At 46.9% G+C, this 19,629-nt stretch overlaps 1 protein-coding gene across 4 annotated transcripts in view; it reads right to left on the minus strand.

The window, feature by feature from the left end:
• Nucleotides 1-19,629, minus strand: part of LOC121871085 (adenylate cyclase type 1-like) — a 111,447-nt gene that overhangs the window by 75,188 nt on the left and 16,630 nt on the right. For all 4 annotated transcript variants that reach the window (XM_042373215.1, XM_042373216.1, XM_042373217.1 and 1 more), the window contains exon 2: nucleotides 5,531-5,680. In XM_042373215.1, the coding sequence (XP_042229149.1) occupies nucleotides 5,531-5,680 (150 nt within the window). The remainder of the gene's footprint in view (nucleotides 1-5,530; nucleotides 5,681-19,629) is intronic.

Raw genomic sequence — 19,629 nt, forward strand, 5'->3', positions numbered from 1 at the left:
ACAAGATAGGAAGATGATGTTTTATGAGGGCTGTTGTAGTAAGCTGGGAGGGAGAGTGTCCAGACAAGGGGTGAGTGGGAGGGGGAGGGGTCAGGAGTGGAGGGAGGGGGGCCAGGAGTGGGAGGAGGGGGGCAGGAGCAGGAAATATTTGTGTTTACATGTAGCTGTTGTTTACAAGTAGTGCTATACACGGCCATGTCAGGCAGGGTAATGAGGTGCTACCGAGTGAGGCAACAGTCAGTAGGGTGCTCTTGGCTGCTCGCCCTCACCACCCCACCGTCACCCCACCCCCCCTACCACTAACAGCGGGAGGTGGTCACTGGTTCTCATACCATCCACCACTGCGTGTGAGACTCAACACACGGTGTGGAGATGTAAGGCTCATGAATAATTGTGCTTCTTATCTGGACGTTTTCCCGCTTCCGTAAAAGAGGAGAGGCGCACCTAACACAGACCTGTTATTAGTCCCTGTGAGAGTGAGATCTGTCTGTCTGTTCATGCGTCTGTCTGTTTGACCTTAGTTTTCTGTTGAATTGAATTGAAACAGTTTATTTAGCCATAAAAACAGTTGCTAAGAAAATACAGCCAGTCAAATCCCAGCTTCCTTTCTAAAAATTGATATATACTATACATTTATCTCAAGGAAGTATTATGTAACATTTAGTAACATCTGGAATAGTACAATAGAATGGTGGTAATAAAAACATGTTACCACGGTTATCACTTCAATATTTATAAATTTTATTTATTTATTATATATATATATATATATATATATATATATATATATATATATATATATATATATATATATATATATATATATATATATATATATATATATATATATATATATATATATATATATATATATATATATATATATATATACCTAAATTACAGTGGAATTGAAAACATAAGTATAAAGGGGGAGCAGTACAACATGGGTTGTACAGTATTAAGGTTGAACAAGAGGACAGAGCTGTCAGGATTTACTTGGCAATTATTTATTAAAATCCGACACATCATTAGAGGATAATAAGATAACTTTATAAAAAAAATTTGGGTGATATTTAAGGCTCGACTGGCGGTAGACAACACCTTACTAACCATAGGAAGACTTGATAAATCTTTGTGATCACGTTAATTGTTGTCTGTGTCTGCCGTAACTTTACAGCGGGATGACATGAGGAGGAGGAGGGAGGGAATTTGATATTTTTAATTTTGCCGCTTACAGCGGCTAGTTTATTGTGCACCTCATACTCATCCTGTAAGCGGTAGCGCAAAAGGATTACAGAGTATGGTTTACAAAGGGTCATAATAATTAGTCCCCGTGGTCAGGATATTATGGCACTGAATGTTACACAGTATTTCAAATACATTATATGTTTAGTTCTATACATAAAGGGTAACTTATTCACAACTGCGTGAGTACAGGAGTGTGAGGCAGTGTGTCTGGCCTCACACTTTGTGAGGAGCTGCTGTAGGTGGTGTAGTGGACGCCTCGCTTCATTACAGACTCCACTACATTACGTTTAATCTTTTCTGGCTTAAACTTCGTACATTAAAGAAAAGTTCTCGATTGCTTAAAGAAGACGTCTGCTGAAGTAGTAAATGAAGGAACAATAATATCAAAACACTGCTCGACCTCGGTGCTCACAAGGGCGGCGGCCTCCTGTGAGTGGTGGGGCGTCGCGCGACTCACCACGTCCTCCTCACCAGCGGAGGGCGAGGGAAAAGTGCATCAGCTGATAAGAAGTTATTCTCAACATAGTTTCTCAAGGACGTCTCTTGGGGCGTGGCGAGTGTGCCAGCTGTGATTAGAAGAGGGGGAGGGGGTGCAGAAAGGGAGCGGGTGTTGAGGGGGAGAGAGTGTGGAGGGGGAGAGGGTGTAGAGGGGGGAGAGGGTAAGGCAGGGCAAGAGACATCAAGAAGGAGGAGAGTAGAGGGAACAGAAATAGAGGCATGCAAGTGGTAAGGGAATTTGAAAAAGAAGAAAGGAGAGAGACTAAACACACAGCGGCAAGGGAGCAAATAGAGGGGACAAGAGAAAGGAATTAGAACTACAAAAAGAAAAAGGTGGGTGAGGGGGTAATATGAGGAAGCGTGAGAGGGGTGAGGAGGTCATGAGGTTGTGTGTTTTGCTCCAACACAACACCCAAGAGGGCTTCCACCAGCATACCCCCCCCCCCTAGTGTCTGATGCCCACAGTCAGGACGAGACACTGAAGGGTGAAGAGTGGCAACCTAACCTAACCTAAGAGTACACAACACGTTCCACATACACTTCCCCACACACTTAACACCACCTGGGCCACTAACCCACATCAGTTCACGTCACACCCTCTTCCTCCCCATCAACACATACCCTAACACAGCCCATCACATAAACCCACTTATACCCATTTTTACCCACACTCCAGACCCATACTTCGGCGTGGCCAGATCAGCGGACGCCACTCCCTACCCATTTACCCGTCACATAATCACCAGCAGGAAGACACGTGACGGGACACACACACACACACACACACACACACACACACACACACACACACACACACACTCAGAGTGAACAACATACATGACGTGTCCAACCAGGTTATTTTTCTTCCCTTTCGACATCAAGAAAGTAGACATGAAATATAATTACAACACATCATTCAGTATTCTGGGTCACATATCCTCCCTCACACACCTTCTCACCATCCTTTACACCCTCCTCAGCCCTTCCCTCACCCATCCCCCTCCTTCTCTCTCCCTCTATCCTTCCCTTCCCCTCCTCTTCCCCGGGTCATTCACAACTTCTCCCTTTGTCTTGGTCTCGTCCTTTGATGTTCCAGTGGAGGGAGTCAACATCACCTCTCTCTCTCTCTCTCTCTCTCTCACATTACCGACTGCAATTCAAGAACACACACAAGGAGGATGGCGGTATGTCCCCAAACCCACAGTAAATATTGACCTCATATCATCTCAAATTATCTCACCATCCATAGGTCAGGTTCCCCCTGCACTGAGGGGGCCAGCTGGACCTGCAGCTGCCACATTTATTACTGCCACCTCCTGCTGGTGCCAGCAGCATGGCTGGGCTGGAAGTTGCCAGGTGGGGATCAAGGGAGGTAGGACGGTGGGACAGGTGTACAGTAGGACAGGTGAAATAGGGACGTGTTGCAGTAAGAATGTCTGTCTGGGTGTGGTAATGTGATGCCACACCCAACAACACATTCTGGGTTTGTTTATAATGCTTTTACACGTATAGCAGCCCTCACCACACACCTGGATGAGATTACCTGAGACGTATTTGATGTGTTGGTGAACACTGTGAGGCCTGACGACATCTGACACACACACACACACACACACACACACACACACACACACACACACACACACACACACACACACAAAACCAAGCTTCTCTGATCACCAACACACTCGAACTAATTTATTTACCGCCTGATAACGTATCGTATCATTTACCTACATGAATAATAAATTTACTCAATTCAATTCGTAACAACGTATTGATAAACGTTATCTTTGACAAAATATGGAAGAAAAACATCAGTGAATGACTTTGTACTGGTGGTAATAACTTTAATTTTAGCTTAATACTAAAGAAAGGAATACAACCACTCTTCAGGACGTCCCAGAAGGCAGCTGTATGGTTGTTTGGGAGACCTACACTAGCTGTGAGTTACGTCCCCCCCCCATCTCTCTCTCTCACATAATCCCCTTAACATGACCTTTCTAACTAGTGTTGTCCGTTTCCCGCCACTCACCACCACAACACACGGCTGCCATAACATCACCCAAGGGCAGCTAACAACCGAGTATTTGATCCACTGAAGACGACAAACACCAACTCGGTCACAAGAGCCAAATTCAATACACCTTTTTCCTCCATCACTCCCCCGAGGCAGAAGTGTTTGTCTAGATCTTCTGGTGAATATATATCACCACTTGAAGGGTAATGGACGTAGAGTGGTGATCAGGAGGGGGGCGTCACTTGTTCCTTCCCAGAGTGAGGTGGTTTTTACACAGGGCGTATCTGAGGGAGTGGCTGCAGGAGGCGGAGGAGGGTAGTGTGGTCCTCTCCTGGCTAAGTTCTCACCATCTAGTAAATGATAATCCTCAGCACCCTCTCTCCCGTTACTGCACGGGTCTTGGGCCATCAGAGGGGATCCTGACCATTAGGTGTGGCCATCAGTGCCCACAGTGACATACTCCACCGCTGGGATGTAGTCAATATTGCGATGGTCCCTTCACAAGGGGCGGCTCCTACTGCTAGCCCACACATAAGGACTACTACTACGACTATTACTACTACTTCTGCTACTACTACTACTGCTGCTGCTCCTCCTGGTCCCTCAATACTACTACTAAAATCCACAAAACGTTACTAATGGTATAAAACTGCACTGACTGCTACTGCCACTTGTACCTCACCTCTCCCTACATCCGTTCTCCCTCACCTGCCCTTCTCCTTTCTCTATCTTTCCTTCTCTTCTCCTTCACCCTGCCCATCTCCCTCACTCACCTCTCCCTCACCCAGGCTGCTTCTAACCCCTCCCATCATCTCCCCATCCCTCAATCTCTCCTCCCGTCAGCCCTAAAGCAGTACTTGAGGAGGCTACTGCTGGCGGGATACGACCCACTATGAGAGCCACAGCTGGTAGTCTCCTGCCGGCGGCGCTGCTGGTGTCGTCCCACGCTGTGCCCCGCCCCAAGCCCCCTCCTACCAGCCCTGGGGTTCTCTCCTTTAAAACACTACCGCCCTCTACCAGTCTACCTCCTCTATAACTTCTTCTAAACTTACCTCAGAGAGAGAGCGAGTGTGTGTGTGTGTGTGTGTGTGTGTGTGTGTGTGTGTGTGTGTGTGTGTGTGTGTGTGTGTGTGTGTGTGTGTACATTTAAGGTCCTATACACATCACCTCTCTCATTTACTTCTCTAACACACTCACTCACCCAACCCATCAACACACACCTTCCCTTCCTCTCATTATCATCATCTACACCTACACATCATCATCATCTACACTTCCCCCTGTACCATCATCATCCGTCACTCTCCATCTACTCCTTAAGTTATTATTTTGCTTGTTCCTCTTTCCCTATTTTTATTTATTTATTTTTGGTACAATGGTTGATTAGGTGTGAGTGTTCACGTCTTTCTCTCTCTCTCTCTCCCAATCCTTCCTTCCTCTCTTCTTCCTCCTTTTCTTTACTTCATTCTTTCCCTCTCCCCTCCCTCCTCCTCCCCTCTCTTCTTCCATATCCTTCCCTCTCTCCCTCCTCCCTCACTATCTCTCAATTATATCGGACGGAGCCTCACTTTTACCTACGATCTCGCGACACCAAGACAAAAATATGATGGAAAAATTGAACCTCTCCAGAACGATGAGAGAGAGAGAGAGAGAGAGAGAGAGAGAGAGAGAGAGAGAGAGAGAGAGAGAGAGAGAGAGCCTAAGACCTCGTCCCTGGCACCTGGAAGAAGAGGCAGAAGGAGGAAGACCCACACACACACTCACCAGCTTGTCGTTCTCATCCTCCATCTGCAGTCTGGCGGCGATACAGTTCCGGGTGTCGAGAAAGGCCTTCCTCTGCGCCGCCTGCATCAACTGCTGGAGCCACACCCCCGCCACGTTCACCGCCGCCGCCACCACACTATTCGCCACCAACTGTGAGGGAGAGAGAGAGTGAGAGTGAGGGAGAGAGAGAGAGAGAGAGACGGGGTTACTGATAAAGGAATGGATTTTATACTAAAATTTGAATATTTTATTTGACTAGTTTGTGTTAAAAAAAAAGTTTAATCTAAATAAAATGACTCTATTGTTGATTTTATTTAAGAGTATTGTTATAAATAAAATATAATACACCATAAGACTACCCAGAGACACACACATACAGAAATTAAAGCCATCCCCACATACACAGTACGTCAATCACACCCCGTACACACACACACACTGTACGTCAATCACACCCCGTACACACACACACACTGTACGTCAATCACACCCCGTACACACACACACTGTACGTCAATCACACCCCGTACACACACACACACTGTACGTCAATCACACCCCGTACACACACACACACTGTACGTCAATCACACCCCGTATACACACACACACTGTACAGTCAATCACACCTGCACACACACACACACCGTACGTCAATCACACCTGCACACACACACACACTGTACGTCAATCACACCCCGTACACACACATACACAGTACGTCAATCACACCCCGTACACACACACACACACTGTACGTCAATCACACCCCGTACACACACACACACTGTACGTTATTAACAGCCTCCCCCCCCCACACACACGGCACCGTGCCACTGCCTTCCGTGTTCAACATTACCACACCATCCCACCATACACGGCACTGCAATAATTACCTGCAATATTATACAATTAACGTCACCTGTAAGTCAATAAGTGGGAGACTCCTAACTCAACCTGGGTCCTACCATCAAACAAACAAACAAACAAACAAAACCTACAAACAAAACCTACAAACAACCCCTTATGGCCAATGCAGGTTCCCAATGACGACAAACAACCATTAGAGCTTGTAAAACAACCATTAGAGCTGGACAAACAACCATTTAAACAACAAACAACCTGAATGACTACAGACAATCATTAAGACAACAAACAACCATTAGCACAGTATAAACAATCATTAGTACAAGGCAAACAATCACGGCCGCCAGCATGAGAGGACAAACACTATGACAGATTAGCTGGACCGAGATCAATGAGACAACAGGTCAGGTCAGGTCAATATTAGTTACGTTTTGGTGACCTGATGCCGATTTCTGACCTGGACTTGACCATGCAAACTCCTCATCTGGACTAGTTTAATACGCACTCTGACCTGACCTGACTGGATATGTACCCTGACCTAGGCTGAGGTGGTTGAAACTCCTGACGTGGACTGACACCCCCCTCCACCCCCCCCCCCCACACAGGAGAGGAGAGGAGGGGAGGGGAGGGGAGGAGGGGGTGCGTTCGTATCCCGTTGACATTCCTAAGTCATGTTTACACCACAAGTTTGTTTTTATCTAAGGTGTTGGGTCTACACATAACCCCCTGTGTTGAAGGTCCCATGCTGGGGCTACACTCCTTGAATATAACTCCCAAAAATTGATAATAAAAATGATAATAATCCTCGGAAAAGCCACATTCTGGATTTTTTTACGATAGAATGTGTGTGTTATCTTGGTGTGTGTGTGAAGGAAGATGAATGGTATGGTGACGCGAATGAGTTGATGTAGATATGGTGTCTACAGTGATGAGTTGTAGTAAAGGAGAGTGTTATGATCCTTTAGAAGTGTGTAGGTGTGTGGTTACGGGGTGAGGGGTAGGTGTGGTGGTTAGAGGGTGAGGGGTAGGTGTGGTGGTTAGGGGGTGAGGGGTAGGTGTGGTGGTTAGGGGGTGTTGGAGTGATGTGAGGGCAACGGGCTGGGAGGATGGGTCTGGAAGGGTGGAGATGGGGGGGGGGATAGGAGTATGAGGATGGAGATAAAGGGCTGAAGGATAGGGATGGAGGACTGGGAGGATGAAGATGGAGGGCTGGGAGGATGAAGATGGAGGACTGGGAGGGTTGGTAAAAGTGGGAGTACTGAGTAATATATCGACCAGAATGACACAGTAGGTAATGAGAGCAAACAATGTGGGTTGACGAGAGTAACTTATGGCCACAGTTCTTCCTCCTAGCGTTAATACACAGCCCTCCATTACTCCACACACTCCACCTGCTGCTCCACACACCCATCCATCCACCCAGCTCTCAGGTTCTATTAAGTGTGCAATATATCACGGACAACAGCTGGCCTGCAGACTGTTTACAATATTAACTACAAGAACACACCGGGAGGTAGAAGACGGAGGGGGAAGGGGTAGGGGGTTGGAGGAGGAGGGGTTGAGGGAGGAGGGAGGAAGGTGGGAGCGGAGGGGTTGGAGTGAGGGAGGGGCGGAGTGAGGGAGGGGGTTGAGTGAGGAGGGTTGAGTGAAGGGGTTGGAGGAGGAGGGGGGTTGAGTGAGGAGGGGGTTGAGGAGGGGGGTTGAGTGAGTGAGGGGTTGAGTGAGGAGGGTTGAGGAGGAGGGGGTTGAGGAGGGAGGGGTGGAGGAGTGAGGGGCTGGAGGAGGGAGGGAAGAGGAGGGGAGGGGGTTGAGGAGGGTTGGTGTTGGCAGCACATCAACACCCCGCGTCAGACTCAGCCCCGCACTAAGTAACGACGCCCCTGTCTCGCCAACTCCACATTCTCGGAAATTCGCGCCGCAATTCCGTGACATTTGTGCCCAGGTACGAGGGTCTACGAGCTTAATTTTGTTGTTGTTGTCTCCTCCACGATACACAGCAGTAATGGCAGACAATGTGGAAGAGACTGGAGGTAAGAGGGTGGAAAAGGCTGGAGGTAAGAGGGTGGAGGCAAGAGGGTGGAGGTAAGAGGGTAGAAGAGGCTGGAGGTAAGAGGGTGGAGGCAAGAGGGTGGAGGTAAGAGGGTAGAAGAGGCTGGAGGTAAGAGGGTAGAAGAGGCTGAAGGTAAGAGGGTAGAAGAGGCTGGAGGTAAGAGGGTAGAAGAGGCTGGAGGTAAGAGGGTAGAAGAGGCTGGAGGTAAGAGAGTGAGAGCAGCAGCAGACACACACACAAAGGCACTCACGGCACCTCCCTCATTACTCACGCTGTCCTACACAATGAATGGCTCCGTTAATGGCTTCTCGGAAATGGGTTTAAAACTCTCCCGTTGTCTTTGGAGGAGAGAAGCCTTGAACATGGTAACCCTGCTCCCATATTGTCATGGAGAGGGGAGATGTAAGGGCGGAGTATATACATAAACACAACTCCTGACGACGGCTCCTGACGAAGGGTTCCTGACCTGAGAACAACCCGGGGGAAGACCTTGACCTCTACCTATAACTACTTCCACTACTGCATTACCCTCTACCGTACACTCGAGCCGACCCAGCAGGTGTCAAGCCCGGCCTGTCTCCTCACCTGTCACTCACCCTAGTGTCTCCTCACCTCTCACTCACCCTAATCTCCTCACAATCATGTCTGAGTCGTAACCTCTCGACACTTGATCTGAGGGAAACTTCTATCACATATACTTCAGGTCAGGTTAGGTTAGGTTCAAGTCCTGCCACACACAACGCTCCATGTTTTACTGAAGCACAGCAATAAAGTAGAGAATGTGACCACAAACAGTCGCTACTTTACTTTACTTATAAACGACGAAACAGTAGTTGTAACATAAAGATTCAGGGGTTAAGTTAGTCGTCGTAAACAGACCGCCGTGCCTTGATCACACACAAGCAAACACTACACTTCACTTGTTTATGAGAATGTAGCGTATAAAGAGATGCACTTGAGGAAATGTTGAGTGTGTGTGTGTGTGTGTGTGTGTGTGTAAGACAACACCACCTGCCGCCTAGCTCCACCAACAAGCCCGCTGAGTGAAACATGATCTTGCAGCAGCCGTTTACCCGTGTCACAACATTGTACCACAGGTAAAAACCCAGGTATTTTAATCGCCATTCCTGACTGAGAGATACAAGGTGTGAGGTGGTGTTTGTTGGCGGGTCTCTTCTTAAATCTTGTTGGCAGGATAGTGAGAGACTGTTGCCCCCCACAGGAAATAGTTCGCACGAGTCTTGGCCGATCACCCCAACACCCCAACACCCACCCCCCCGTGGCTGCCTGTCTCACCTTCATTATATATTACCTGTTCTAGCTCTCAGGTGTCATCTGCCAAGTCGAGAAACACCTGCCTTCATGCCTAACGGGGGAAATATCTTAATAATATAATAATAATGATAATCTTTAACCAACAGACCCACATACTTCTGACACCAAATAGCTACATCAGAAACATTAAAACAATCTATGTGTGTGTGACTCGTTCTTACATCAAACGTGGTGATAATTTAAAATATACTCGGGTCACATGAAGATTAGGCACTCCAGTTTATTGCAAATGATGATTAAATAGCCTATCGTTACCTGGGGTGGGGTGGGGTGGGGTGGGGTGGGTGGAAAGGAGAGATGCGAGTCAACCGGGTGAGTCCCTTTTTTAATTTATTCTGGATGAGGAACAAAGACCTCCCTCCTTGCGCCCACACGGCCCCCAACACCCCTCACAACAGCGCCCACACTGCCCCCAACACTCCTCACAACAGACAACACACGCACACATTTCCGCCCTTCAAGTACCCGTAAAACACAACGGGAAAACTATCAACTAAATTCAAAACACTTAACCCAACCTAACTTAACCGACACAACGCTTCCCTCGGTGGGTGACGTCCTACCCTGGCAGCGGGGTGTGTGACGTCCTACCCTGGCAGCGGGGTATGTGACGTCCTACCCTGGCAGCGGGGTATGTGACGTCCTACCCTGGCAGCGGGGTGTGTGACGTCATACCCTGACAGCGGGGTGGGTGACGTCATACCCTGACAGCGGGATGTGACGTCATAGATGCAGTGAGCGGCTGGGTGTCGTTCAAGAAGCCATATTATCGTTTAGGAAGAGTTTTATATATATATATATATATATATATATATATATATATATATATATATATATATATATATATATATATATATATATATATATATAAATATATATATATAATTAATTCACTTATATATTACCCACCCTTATAAAATAATAAAAAAAAATATTTATAGGCCTGAACGTGGTATACTGTAAGATGTGTTAATTTCCAAATATTAAAGTGTTTAGGATGGAAAAAATAGCTTACCCCTTTTTTATATATACTTCAGCCTATAAAGGACAAAGACAGACGACGAGAAAACTTCAAAGTGATGGCGGACCAGAAGGGAAAGACTTCAAAGTAAACGACGGCAGGTAAAGGGAAGACTATGGAAAACGGTGGCAGACTGGAACACTTCAAAGTAAACCTAAAGGTACTGGGTGGAGAGTGAAGTAATACTGGACCATGGTTCCTACACACCACACGGACGCGCCAAGCTCATCAGTATATATTACCTGACTAATTATTATTATCACCATCATTACTGTAATTATCGGCTATTTAATTTAATAACCCCAGAGTATTAAAGGAATGTAAGGAAGAGCTTAGTATGCCCTTGGCAAAATTGTTTAACATGTCCTTAAAAACGGGCGCAGTACCAGAATCCTGGAGGATAGCGAATGTAATACCGATTTTCAAGAAGGGAGATAGTTCACTATCCTCTAACTACCGTCCAATCAGCTTAACATCAATTGGAGACAAATTACTGGAAACAATAATTTCAAACTCTATTCCAAATCACCTGGAGAAGCACAAGTTGATCAATGATTCCTAACATGGCTTCACAAGCGGGCGTTCATGTCTAACTAATCTATCAACATTCTTTTCAGCTGTTTTCGAATCAGTGGACGAGGAGCACGACTATGATGTGGTATATCTCGACTTTAGTAAAGCCTTCGACAGAGTCCCACCACGAAAGACTAATAAGAAAAGTGGAGGCTCATGGTATTGGAGGAGATATTCTAAAATGGATTAGGGCGTGGTTACAGGACAGAAAACAGCGAGTGAGCATTAACGGCACTAAATCCGATTGGGGTAACGTCACTAGTGGAGTACCTCAAGGCTCAGTACTTGGACCACTATTATTTATTATATGCATAAACGACATAGATATCGGCGTCGACAGCAGCATAAGTAAATTTGCTGATGACACTAAAATGGGGCGTGTAATTAAATCTGACGAGGACTCCACAAAACTACAGATCTAAACAAATTTTTCGAATGGTCTGAAAAATGGCAGATGAAATTCAATGTGGAAAATGTAAAGTACTTAGCCTAGGTCCTAGGAGATGTAAACAGGGAAACCAGATACCAGATGAACAACGATGTTATAGAGAAATCCGAATGTGAGAAAGATTTAGGAGTAATGATAAGTAGGAACCTTAAGCCAAGTGAACAATGTGTATTTGCTCGAAACAAGGCTAATAAAGTACTTGGGTTCATACAAAGGAGTGTTAGTTACAAGACTAGCGAGGTCATCTTAAAACTATATCTTGCGCTTGTGAGACCTCACTTGGATTACGCAGTATTACAGAATGGATATAGAATCCCTAGAAAGAATTCAGAGGAGAATGACAAGACTAATCCCGGGCATTAGGAACCTCGAGTACAGAGACAGGTTAAAGCATCTTAATTTGCACTCCCTCGAGAGACGTAGAGTGAGGGGTGATATGATAGAAGTATATAAATGGAAGTCAGGGCTAAACAAAGGGGACATTACAAAGGTACTCAAACTATCCAACCAGGAGCGAACTCGTAACAATGGTTTTAAATTAGACAAATTTAGATTTAGGCGCGAAATAGGTAAACACTGGTTTGGAAATAGAGTAGTGGATGAATGGAACAAGTTACCAAACATCATCATTAACTCGAATATGCTGGATAGCTTCATCCTTAGGTTGGATGGATATATGAACGATAGAGGTTAGGTGTAAATGGGACAACCCAGTGTGGGCCAATAGGCCAGCTGCAGTTTCCTCCATTCTTATGTTCTTATACCATCATTTTTAAGATTTATTTTTTTTATTGAAGATGACGTTCGGATTTAGAAAGTGTTCGGGTGTACTATAGATGCTGTGTTCGGGTATAAAAACTGTGTTCGGATATACGTATGTGATCACCTCCTGAACCACCACAACCAACATTACCTCACTGTCACTTAGCCAGCTGTCACCGGGGCCTCGTTTATACAGTGTGTCACCACCAACCTTGGCTTGCCTCACCGCCCTCCTCACACGTCAGGCCGCAGGCACAGTCTATAACCCATAGTAATAACCTAACCAACAGTAATATTCCTAATTACTCAAATTATACACATCTCTCTATGCTAAATAACCTGTATAATTAGCCCCATTTATGAAAGATAAACAGGTCTTCAAATTTCTCATTTTAATTACTTATTTAATTAGTTCCCGACACTCATTCAGTCTTACACTCTTAATTGCACCTGCGTTTTTACCTGTTCATCCAAATTAACCTACAAATATCAATTACACAGGTTTTCCCGTAAAAAATATATGCCTTCCTTCCTAACAAGAAAATAATAAAGTAAAATATTCAACCACAACACATCATGGGCACACACACAACACACCATGGGCACACACACAACACACCATGGGCACACACACAACACACCATGGGCACGCACACAACACACCATGGGCACACACACAACACACCATGGGCACACACACAACACACCATGGGCACACACACGCGGGTTCAGGCGCATAACTCTACGGTGTGAACGCGCCACATTTCACTTAGTCTCTCGCTTTCTCTTAATTTCTCTTCGTCGCCTCTTTTTGTTTCTCACGCATCATTCAATAATACCTCTCTTAACACTCCTTCTCTCCCCCTGTCATCTTCTATTTGGTCTTTATAATCTTCTTTCTTCCTTATCCTTCGTTTCCTCTTTCTTTGATGTTATTCGAGGAGGAAAGAAAGGAGGGATGGAGGAAAGAAAGGAGGAACGGAGGGAAGAAAGGAGGGAGGGAGGAAACAAAGGAGGGACCGAGGAGAGAAAGGAAGGATGGAGGAAAGAATGGAGGGAGGGAGGAAACAAAGGAGAGACGGAGGAGAGAAAGGAGGAGGGAGGGAGGGTAGAGGAGATGGGATGATGAAAGGAGTAACAGTGGTAATAATCTAGAAGGTTCAAGCTGTGATAACAAATTGGAAACAGTGTGGCGGAGATGAAGGGGGGGGGGCCACCATACGTTAATTTGCCCACTAGGGGTCTCCTCTTACTAGGTGGTGATGAGGGAGTGGATGAGGGAGGGGTGAGGGAGGGCACGAGGACTAAGAAGTAGGATGAGGAAGGGAGGGACGGAGGGAGGGAGGGAGAGTAGGAGGGGTGAGGGAGAGGTAAGGGAGGGGAGAGGAGTAAGGGAGAGAGGAGGGGTAAGAGAGAGAGGAAGGGATGAGGGAGATAGTGAGGAGATGAGATGAGGGAGATAGTGAAGACAGGAGATGAGGGTAGGAGTTGAGGAGAGGTGTGAGAGAGGAGGAGAGACAGAGAGAGAGGGAGAGAGGGGAGCTACGTGAGGGAAGGTGCTAAGGGGAGGTGTCAAAGAGGTGTTAACAGACGCTGCCTCACGCTAAGGTTTTGATGAATCATTCAACACCGGGACGAAGAGGTGGTTGCGCCCCCTGGTGATGGTGATATACCTGAGAAAACTTTAATTACACCACAACGAGGGCGTTCTAAAAATACACTGTTGTACACCCACCCAAGTCCACCAGGTAAATATCCATCTACACACCCAAGAGGACATTCATTTATACACCCAATATTACCCTACACTCAACACCTCCCCACACTCAACACCTCCCCACACCCAACACCTCCCCACACCCAACGCCTTCCCACACCCAACGCCTCCCCACACCCAACGCCACCCCACACCCTACACCACCCTACACCACCCCACACCCATCATCCACCAGGGTCGAGAAACACAGAGTAAAGATGGGCGGAGGTAGAGTATCAGGTCACGCTCAAAAACGACAACAAACCTGCAATTTCCTTTTTGACTTTACCAGAACTTGATCCAACACTCATTAATGTGGCATCACCTAAGTATCGGGGCGGCGTGGCGGGGAGACGAGACTCAGGGATGATGAAATGAACATGAACAGCTGGTCGGAGGAGGCTCATGTTTACATAATTTAGCGCGGGAAAAAACATAAGACGATGGATAGGTGGAGGTGTGGTGGTGGAGGAGATGTGGTGGTGGTGGAGAGGTGAAGGTTGTGTGGAGGTGGTGTGGTGGAGGTGGTGGTGTGGTGTGGTGGTGGTGGAGAGGTGGAGGCGTGGTGGAGAGGTGGTGTGGTGGAGGTGGAGTTGTAGTGGAGGTGAATGTGGTGGTGGAGGTGGTGTGTGGTGGTGGAGGTGGTGTGGTGGTGGAGGTGGTGTGGTGGTGGAGATGTGGTGGAACGACCTTCCTGCAGGCCTGAGGAACCTTAACAAATGTGGTGTTTTGTCTCCGAGCAAGGAGTCCCTCACAGCTGATGGGCATGTGCACTGTCTGATCACCTCCGGCAGGCAGCACCCCTAGCAGGCAACATCCCAAGCAGCAGTACCCTCAGCAGGCAGTACCCCTAACAGGCAACATCAAGCAGGCAGTACCCTCAGCAGGCAGTACCCTCGGCAGGCAGTACTAGCAGGCAACATCCCAAGCAGGGCAGTGCCCTCAGCAGGCAGTACCCTGGCAGGCAGCACCTCCGAAACACCCTCAGCAGGCAACACCTTGGCAGGCAGCACCACCAGGCAACACCCCCCAACGAGCCTTCCCTGAGCACACTCCAGCAAGAAACACCCCTCAGCAGGCAACACCCCTTAGCAGGCACCCCCACCAGGCAACACCCCCAGCAGGCAACTTCCCTAGCAGGCAACACCTCCAGCAAGAAACACCCCTCAGCAGGCAACACCCTTAGCAGGCAGCACCCCCAGCAGGCAACTTCCCTAGCAGGCAGCCTCACACCTGTTGCACCACGGGTCCATAATACGAAGAGAATAAGAAAAGAAGAAAAGGTAAAAACAGTGATAAAAACAAAAGATCGAAAAAGTATTAGAAAAGGGAATAACAAATGGGATAATAAAGAGGAAAGTAGGAAATGAAAAATAACAAAACGAAAGAGGAGAAAGAAAAAAACGGAAAAACAAAGAAACACACAAAATGGCCACGAAGATAAGTGACGGGACAGTAAGATGACTCTAACCCGGCTGCCACCAACACCAAAGGAGATAGGAGGGAAGTGAGAGGGAAGAGGGAAGGAAGAGGGAAGAGAGAGGGAGGAGGGAAGTGAGAGGGAAGAGAGAGGGAGGAGGGAAGTGAGAGGGAAGAGAGAATTGAGAGAAGGAGGAGGGAAGTGAGAGAGGGAGGAGGGAAGTGAGAGAGGGAGGAGGGAATTGAGAGAAGGAGAGGAAGGTCGCCCACTATGATAAGCGCTACCAACACTCTCCCTCTGTCAATATTTACACAAGTTGGCAATCCTGGAGCTTACCCTCTCCCCCAACACACACATACAACCCCCCCCCCCCCAAGGGTCAAGACGTACCTGGCGCTCCTCTGGCAGCAGCCAGGTCAACTGCTATGTTGGCCCATACCAACTCCCTCCCCTGAACCCTCCTCCCCACCGGAATATCAACAAGTTCTCGCCAGAAGTTACTATTTCATTTAGGAAAGGAATGGAACCAGTGTTGAATAGTGGTGAACAGTGCTTAAGTCAGTGAAAAACAACTCAACAGTAACAGCGAAGTCGTACCCAAGCTAACCTTCACACAGTGAGGTCCCAGGTACCCAGTGATAACTGTCCCTGAGACTCAACAACACCAGCTATGTGTTAATCCGTCCACGATAGGGAGGCCTGGGACCACACCTCACTCACTTGAGTGAGTGAGGTCCTGTGACACAAGACATCACGTAGTGAATGAGTTGCTACAGCATCATGTGAGGTTCCTCATAACACCATCTGTGAGAGAATTACCCCACCACATTAGGGCCCTCATAGCATCATCTGTGAGGCAATTACACCACGTGATGCCCCTCATTACACCATCTGTGAGGCAATTACTACACCACGCCAGGCCCCTCATAACACCATCTGTGAGGCAATTACTACACCATGTCAAGCCCCTCATAACACCATCTGAGAGGGAATTACTACACCACGCCAAGCCCCTCATAACACCATCTGTGAGGGAGTTACTACACTACGTGTCTGCTGTTCAACACAGGTCACATGATCTACGTGCCCTCCACTGTAAACATTAATCTGTATGTTCACTGTATGTTCCTTTACCTTTCTCTAATGAAGACTTTTGTTAAACCACCAATGTATGTAATAAGTCGTTTATGTCCAATGTATATTTTCAGTCTTCGGGTTGCAGAAGTTTTCCAATAAACCGATAATTATTATTATTATTATTATTATTATTATTATTATTATTATTATTATTATTATTATTATTATTATTATTATTATTATTATTATTATTACACACACACATACACACACCTTACTCAAACTCTATTTAATTATCATTCTGGAGAATAGTTCAGGATTAAGGTTCAGAGGTATAACTCCTATGATTGAAGACTTAACCTCTTAAATAATGATTTAACTCCTTAAGTACCCAAGAAATTAAATCACCGTACTCAAGCTGTTGTCACCGAACTCAAGGGGTCAAGACATCGTAATCAAAGGGTTAAACATCGTACTCAAGGGGTGAAGACTTCAGTAGTTTACCATCCTGACTGAATCAATACAAATGGGTCATGAAACTTTTAATCATTTAATAACCTTATTATTCACCAATTATATATTTAATCTTGTTTCATGTGACAAGAAAGTGTGGTAAGAGTTATTTTAGTTTACGCTTAATTCTACCTCCATGTTGTAGCCTCCCAGCCAGCCAGCGACCCAGCCAGCCAGCGACCCAGCCAGCCAGCGGCCCAGCCAGCCAGCCTGGCCAGCAGCCCAGCCAGCCCAGCGGCCAGCCCAGCCAGCGGCCCAGCCAGCCAGCGACCCAGCCAGCCAGCCCAGCCAGCCAGCCAGCAGCCCAGCCAGCCAGCAGTAGCCAGCCCAACTGACCCAGCCAGCCAGCCCAGCCAGCCCAGGCAGCCCAGCCCAGCGACAGCCAGCCAGCGACCCAGCCAGCCAACACGACGCTTTCAACATAACCACACCACCACTCCCCGGCCGCCCGTCATCGCCATCTACACATCAGACCATGTATGTGGGAACGACGTCTACATCTCCCAACAGCGGAAGTGACGTAATATACCCGCGCGTGCAGGTTATGGCGGCTAATTTTACATTATAACGGGTGGTAGCGGTAGAGGTGATGCAGACGCCTGACGTGTTGTTGTGGCTGGAGGCTATATCCGTTTTACTGTGGGGTAGTTACTAAGTTTTACAGCCCAGGAGCATGTGAGCTGTGAGCCTGGGACAACGCCATCACTACTGCTAGTTAACTGTCACCATGATAATAGTGTGTTGTGTACGATGGCCGCAGTTATGGTTGCTGCAGTTATCGTTACCGCACTTTCTATATAATGTAATGCATCATCTACCATCTGAAAAACACACACACACACACACACACACACGATCCATTACCTGTCTCAAACTTTGCACTATAGACTTCATCTCAGGTAAGTACAAACACTTAGGAACAATTACCTGAGTGTTTTAGTGGAATATATTATTACTTTAAATATAGTGATGGTCTGAACATACGAACACTTACAGTTTAACCTTCACACACACACACACACACACATCCTTGACCACCGAAGGGTCAAGACGTACCTGGCGCTCCTCTGGCAGCAGCCAGGTCAACTGTTATGTTGGCCCATACCAACTCCCTCCCCTGAACCCTCCTCCCCACTGGAATATCAACAAGTTCTCGCCAGAAGTTAAAATTTCATTTAAGAAAGGAATGGAACCAGTGTTGAACAGAGGTGAACAGTGCTTAAGTCAGTGAAAAACAACTCAACAATAACAGCCGAGTCGTACCCAAGTAAACCTTCACACAGTGAGGTCCCAGGTACCTAGTGATAACTGCCCGTGAGACCCAACAACAACCAGCAATGTGTTAATCCGTCTACGATAGGAAGGCCTGGGACCAAACCTCACTCATATAACACCATCTATGAGGGAGTTACTTCACCATGCCAGGCCCCTCATAACACCATCTGTGAGGGAGTTACTACACTACGTGTCTGCTGTTCAACACCTCAGCTCACATGATCTACGGGACCTCTACTGTAAACATTAATCTGTATGTTCACTGTTTGTTCCTTTACCTTTCTCTAATGAAGACTTTTGTCAAACCACCAATGTATGTAATAAGTCGTTTATGTCCAATGTATATTTTCAGCCTTCGGGCTGCAGAACTTTTCAATAAACCGTCAATTATTATTATTATTATTATTATTTTTACACACACACACTCACGTGAGCCGCACAAGCACCTGTTGACGCTCACCTGTGAAGAAACAAACAAACGATTAGTATATGTCCGTCTTAAGTCCTTATGAACACCACCTCCCCCATCACCACCCCGCCTCCAACACCACCACCTCTCCCAATACCACCTCTCCCAATACCACCTCCTCCTCCAACACCACCACCTCCACAACACCATCACCTCCAACACCACCACCACCAACCTCTCGTCAGTATCCCGGGGTGGAGCAACACAACATACATACGAAACACAATAATGCGAAACATTTTAATTCCTCACTATCGTTTTCTAGGTACACGACCACCACTATCATGAGGTTGATTGATAGTGCCAGGAACCAGTGCCAGCAGGAACACCATTATGACGCCTGTAGATGACCCTCAAGTGCCAGTCAAGAGTGATGGGGGGGGGGAGGGGGATGGCATGCCTCTTGCTTAACGACACAGGCAGATGACACTAACACACGTCTAAGAATATGCCAGGAACATTAAGGCTTGTCTCTGGGTTTCAATGACGCAACGCTCAAACGACCCGAAAGGAAATAAAACTGAAAGTTCAAT

Source organism: Homarus americanus, unplaced genomic scaffold, assembly GCF_018991925.1.
Source record: "Homarus americanus isolate GMGI-L3 unplaced genomic scaffold, GMGI_Hamer_2.0 scaffold52512, whole genome shotgun sequence".
Lineage (NCBI taxonomy): Eukaryota > Metazoa > Arthropoda > Malacostraca > Decapoda > Nephropidae > Homarus > Homarus americanus.